The sequence below is a fragment of the Lucilia sericata genome, unplaced genomic scaffold, assembly GCF_015586225.1.
Source record: "Lucilia sericata isolate MDLA Ls3-8-SP2 unplaced genomic scaffold, ASM1558622v1 Contig000305F_arrow, whole genome shotgun sequence".
NCBI classification, from domain to species: Eukaryota; Metazoa; Arthropoda; class Insecta; order Diptera; family Calliphoridae; genus Lucilia; species Lucilia sericata.
The window spans coordinates 249,271-255,207 of record NW_023994329.1 but is presented as its reverse complement, the minus strand read 5'-3'; the positions used below and the strand labels follow the sequence as shown (position 1 = coordinate 255,207).

The window sequence follows — 5,937 nt, the reverse complement described above, 5'->3', positions numbered from 1 at the left end:
CTCGACTACACTTGTTTCCTTGTTCATATTTTTACCCTACACCACTATAATGGGGAGGGTATTATGCGTTTGTACTAATGTATGTAACACCCAATAATATCGGTCCTACACTCACCTTAAAGTATACCAATCGTCTCAGAATCACTTACTGAGTCGATTTAGCTATGTCTGTCTGTCCGTCCATCCATACTATATACTCATAATTGTTTATATTGCCGTTATAGACCTGAAAATACCAACTATATAATAGTTATTTACTGAAGTAGTTAATGCTGTAACTATTGCCCTTGTATTTGTAATAAAATAACATTTGTAGCATCAGCTCTTAACAGATGGCAAACTGCGTAGTAAAAGGAACAACAAAAGGTTAGGTTAGGTAGGCAGGTCGTCCTCGCGATGTCATCACTGGGGACACACTTGGGTCCAGAATTTTGATCCCTTTGTGATACCTGAAACGAGAGAGAAACGGTCGGCGTATTAGTACACTTCAACCTAATCACTCTGGTTTCCACCGAACCAGTTTGTCGCACGAATATAGGAATCTATCTTTCGGATATCAACCTCCGATAGATCCGCTAAGTCATGCAGAAAATAGCTACCTAGCAGACCCACTCTGTGATCAGCTAGGGCAGGACAATGACAGAGGAAGTGAGTTATACTCTCTTCTTCCTCTTCATCCTGGCAGCTCCTGCAGAAGTCGTTACTGGGTAAGTTCAGTCTTCTTGCATGGAGTCCGAAAGGCCAGTGGCCAGTTACCACTGCCGTTAAGTTCCGTAGATTAACTCTCGGAATGTAGAAAAGGGCTTGGGATCTTTGTGGGTCGTAAGATGGCCACATGATCCTTGCCTGTCTACAGGTGGCTTCAGTCGACCATCTGCATTGCGCAAGCTCATATAGTTTTTCACGTATCGAGCGTTTGCAGGTTGAAAGCGGTATACCGACAAAAGGGTCGGTATGCTCTCCTGCAAGCGAGGAGCCTAACTTGGCAAGAGAGTCCGCGATGGTATTACCAGGAATTTGCTGATGTCCTGGAATCCAATACAGTCCTATTGTGGAATGTTTCGCCATCTCGTTAAGGGATGCCCGGCATTCTAGGACTAAGTTTGACGTCGTGTAGACACCACTTAGAACCTTAAGGGCTGCCTGGCTGTCGGTATAAATTCGAATATTAACACCGTATATTCGATAAAACCTGAGCCAGTTTGCAGCCCGTTTAATGGCTGATAGTTCAGCCTGAAGGACGCTACATTGGTCAGGAAGCTTGAATGATACTTCCGTTCCCGAATGTGCTATGTAAAAGCCACCGCCTACACCATGGTTTGATTTTGAGCCATCAGTGAAAACCTTATACGATCCATCATGGAGGATTGTTTCCATCACATTTGGGTCGTCTCGGATATTCACCGAAAAGCTTCTATCAAAAGACGGTTTGGCGATGCAATAGTCGATATTGCCAGGAATTTCTCCTAGACAATTGAGGATGGTGGAGTGACCTGACTGAATCATATGCCACATACCAATTGTATTGAGTCTAATAGCCGCGTTGAGGGCAACCTCTTGGGCCATTAGATCAATAGGTAGCCATCCCATCATGACAAAGAGAGCCTTTGATGGGGTGGTGCGGAGAGCCCCCGTTATCAACAGAGCTGATGTGCGAAGGATTCCCTCAAAACGTTTGCGGTGTGAGTCCTTTTGTACAGACTTCCACCATACAAGTGCACCGTACAATAGTATGGGCTTGACTACCATGTCGAAGAGCCATTTGGTATTCTTGGGGTTTATGCCCCATGATTTGCCAATTGCTCTTTTACACGAGTATAAGGCCGCAGCCGCTTTTGATACTCTAGATTGAGTGTTCAAATGCCATGATAGTTTTGAATCTAGGATTACTCCCAGATATTTAGCACTATCCGATAACTTCAATTCTATCCCATTCAGTCGTGGGAGAGTGAAGGTGGGTATCTTGTACTTCTTAGTGAAGAGAACAAGTTCCGTTTTCGATGGATTAACACCAAGGCCACTGACGTTGCTCCATGTACTGAGTGTCCTGAGTGCAATCTCCATCCTTTGCGATAAAGTATCCAGATATTTGCCAGATACTACTACAGACACATCGTCTGCATATGCTATTACCTTAAATCCCATAGATCTAAGATCCATAAGAAGTGGGTTCAACGCTAGGTTCCACAGAAGTGGAGATAGAACTCCACCTTGTGGGGTACCGCGATTTGCCACTTTTGTGACATTTGCTGCTCCCATTTCGGAGATAATGATTCGCTGAGTCAGTAATCTCTTGATGAAAGCTGTTATTGGTTGGTTTATACCCAGACCAGTTAGGGCCGTTGTTATCGACCCAGGGTGAACATTGTTGAAAGCCCCCTCGATGTCCAAGAAGGCAACCAGTGTATATTCCCCTTGCGCTATTGTCTTTTCAATGTGACAAACTAGCGAATGTAATGCAGTCTCAACAGATTTTCCCTTCATGTAGGCATGTTGAGATGCTGATAAATGGTCAGGTTTGATATGTATTCTGAGATGCAGATCAATTATCCTTTCCAAAGTTTTGAGAAGAAAGGAGGATAGACTAATTGGTCTAAAATCCTTTGGCTTCGTGTGAGAGGTCTTTCCTCCTTTCGGAATGAAAACCACTGTGCACTTGGTCCAGGGTTCGGGTATATAAGACCATTTTAGACAGGCATCATATATCCGCGTTAGCCAAGGCATAAGATGGACAGCATTGTATTGCAAATCCGCAGGTATTATACCGTCAGGACCCGGTGATTTGTAGGGGTCGAAGCTGTTTATCGCCCAGTTGATTTTATCTTCATTTATGGATATTCCTGTATCAGCTGGGAGATCTGTAAACTGCATGTCAGTACCGATTTCCGGAGATTGACAGCCTGGAAAGTGAGTGGCCATTAAAACTTCTAAGGTTTCTTGGCTACTGGTCGTCCAACTGCCACAAGGTTTCTGAATGAAACTTGGGACAGGAGCTTGATTTATGGTTTCAACCGCGTTTTCTATGTCCGATCGGTTTTCGATGATCGGTACATCCTGGAGTGAACGTGAGATTAGCCCCATTTGCATTTCCCAATCTGTTCGTCTCCTGTTTATAAAGGGCTTTGGGGCCACTTTGTCAACTACGATTTCAAAATCGATGTACTGATGGTCAGAGAAAGAGCAGTCACTTGAGACTCTCCATCCCCTTATCCTATCATGATGCATAGAACTAACCAGCGTAATGTCGAGAACTTCCCTTCTGTTTGAAACAATAAAGGTCGGTTCGGATCCTGTATTTAAAATATCAAGATTATTGCTTAGAATGAAGTTAAAGATTGACTCACCTCTAGCGTTTATGTCCGAGCTTCCCCAGACAGTGTGATGGGCATTGGCATCAGCCCCCATAATGATCGGCATGCTTTTCGAGTTTGCCATCTCTATGGATCTGCAGACCAGGTTGTTCGGTGGCTGGTCGCTGTGGTCGTGAGCCATGTACGCCGAGATAACCAATATAGCACCTACACTGGTCTCCCATATGGCTGCTACGGTGTCTTCATCACTGAAATCAGAAAGAATGAAGATGTTGAGACTGCTTTTGGCTACTATACAGGATCGAATCTTACCAGATCCTTTTGCGTACAATAGCTTAAAGCTTTTCATGCCTAGTCCACTCACCCTTTCTTGGTGAATCCAGGGTTCCTGGACTAGGGCGAGCTCCTCCCCACTTACACCCATTCGGAGGAGCAGTGCAGCCGAGGCTGCTTTGGAGTGGTGGAGATTAATTTGGGTTACTCTCACCATCTCCTTTTTTGTCCTTACGCAACACTGTGACGTTGGCGTCCTCCTTGTCAGAGGCAAGGAGATCGTCCTCGTCAACTGACTCTTCCCCCTCCTTAACCAACTTAGAAGTTGATTGACTCAGCGAAAGGTCAGTCTCGTCGCAAGACATATCCGCAGCGGATTGGTCAGGATCGGGATCATCCTGTTCCAATAGTCCCTTGTCATCGCCTCGGTAGACACGGAGGAAGATCGACTCGAAGCCGTAGTAGACCTTCCCTTGTTTCTCGCGAAGCGGCGCCAAAGACTCCTGGTTCAGGATCACAACAATCCTTCTGGAGCTTCCTACAGGTTGAGAAACCCTGACGACCTTCCAATCTTGAGTTGGAAGATCCGGATTGCCAACCTGTAGAAGCTCCAGTATCGCTGCCTTTTTATGTGGTTCCGCAGGAATTATGGCGGTGGATCTAGGCCTTCGTGGGATCTTGTCCACAGAGACCACTTCCAGCTTAGCACCTTCCCACGGATCCTTTATCAGCGACACAGCCTGCTTCAGGAGCAAAGCTGAGCGCTCGTTGGAACAGGCCATTAGCTTCACTCTGTTGTGAAACCAACCGCCGTCCTCACACTGTGGGGGGGGACCAGGGTTCTGTTTAAGAACTTCCCAGAACACCCCCATCAGCTTTTTTCGCACTATGTCCCATCTGGATGGAGACATAGCGCCATCTATGTCACCCCTGTCGATGACAGCACGCGTGAATTGGTTCTCAACCACTTCACCGGAGGTCCTGTCATGCGGCTTGGGGGGCAACGGTTTCGGACGTTTTGTCCCGGGCTGCTGGCCCTGAAGATTAGTCTCCTCCTCAGAACGTTGCCGTTTAGGCGCGTCCTTAGACGTGAGGGGGGGACTCTTCTCCAGAACGGCCAATTTTCCCTTAGCCCATTCTAGAGAGGACTTGTCCTCTTTACTTAGCGACTCAACTGGCTTGCCAGCTAAGCGCGCTAGAATTTTGGCGGCGGAGCGCCGTTGTAGGAAGGCCCTTCTTGCTGGTGTTACGTGCCTGGGGGTCTTACTATTCGCCGTGTTGGCATTGGGAGATGCCGTTTGAGAACCCGAAATCTTGTTCGCAGTTCCCTCGTGCATAACCGGCACTGGGGTTGCTACCTTGGTTTTGGTGGCCTTAGTAGTCCCCGAAACAGGGGGTTTTATCGGCATTTTGCCAATACGGACCTGAGCTGCCTTTGAGGTACTTGGGGTGACGTCCAGAGGTGCCTCGCTGCTTATTTTGCTGCATCCAGCTTTGGAGCCAGATGCTGTTATTGTTTTGCGACTGCAGGATCCAGGCTTCCCTAAATCCGCAGACGCTTTTGTTTTGGGTTTGGCGCCGGTAGCATTCAGACTAGCCCGACCCGGTGTCTCCGCCGGACTAACCTGGGTGGCAGTAGCACTCGACTCTCCACAGCCTGTCGCCTTCGCCGTGGGGGTAGGGTCTCCGGAGATTATTAGGCCCCTTACCGGATACGCGGGGCACGGTTTCTTGTCGGACATTGGACATTAAAAACGGTGTGCATTTTATACTTGCTGCCAAGTATATGATTCTGCATATGATGTGCTTGCAGACCACCAAGCCGCCCAATGTGGGAACAGACGCTGGTGGATTTAGACGGACCGTCGTGGAGTTTAGGGATCTAAGGATCCCGAACGGACTGTACTGTCAAAAGATACACATCCGAAGGATGAGTAGAGATCTTTTGACAAGTACTTGGACTGGTAGCCGCCCCATCGGGGAGAAACAGACGCTACCAGTCGTGGGAAGGGTAGTTCTTAGTATGTGCTCGTCATGAGCCCCTCTGGCATGGGTAGCCCTACCAGCACGGCCTGCATGGGTCATCACACATAAGCCTTCGCATCGCGTCAAGATGACTACACCTTATATGTATGTAGTATATGGAGTAAACTAAAAACGTAGACAAGTTCCAACATATTGAGAAACATGTTGCCGTCTTGTGCTCATAAAATCCGAAAAACACCTACTTTCCTTTTGAAAAACGTATCGCACATTCACAAGGGCATTGGTATGGCATGTGTAAATATGTTGTCTATAAATTGTTGTTGTTTCCCAATTGGGATATTTACAAACTATTTGCAAAAAAACTAAT

At 47.0% G+C, this 5,937-nt stretch overlaps 1 protein-coding gene across 3 annotated transcripts; it reads right to left on the bottom strand.

The window, feature by feature from the left end:
- Positions 1-407: 407 nt before the first annotated feature.
- On the bottom strand, positions 408-5,698 carry LOC119603408. Of its 3 annotated transcripts, XM_037955431.1 has the most exons (3): positions 3,624-5,698; positions 3,345-3,559; positions 408-449 (listed from the first exon to the last, which is right to left on the bottom strand). In XM_037955431.1, exon 1 carries the CDS (start codon positions 5,324-5,326, stop codon positions 3,779-3,781), a length of 1,548 nt encoding a protein of 515 aa, XP_037811359.1. In that variant the 5' UTR covers positions 5,327-5,698; the 3' UTR covers positions 408-449; positions 3,345-3,559; positions 3,624-3,778. The 3 variants fall into 3 exon arrangements, with proteins under 3 accessions (XP_037811359.1, XP_037811358.1, XP_037811360.1); XM_037955430.1 differs by lacking the exon at positions 408-449 and having other exon boundaries at positions 3,019-3,559; XM_037955432.1 differs by lacking the exon at positions 408-449 and having other exon boundaries at positions 3,019-3,559; positions 3,676-5,698.
- Between the last annotated feature and the right edge of the window lie 239 nt (positions 5,699-5,937).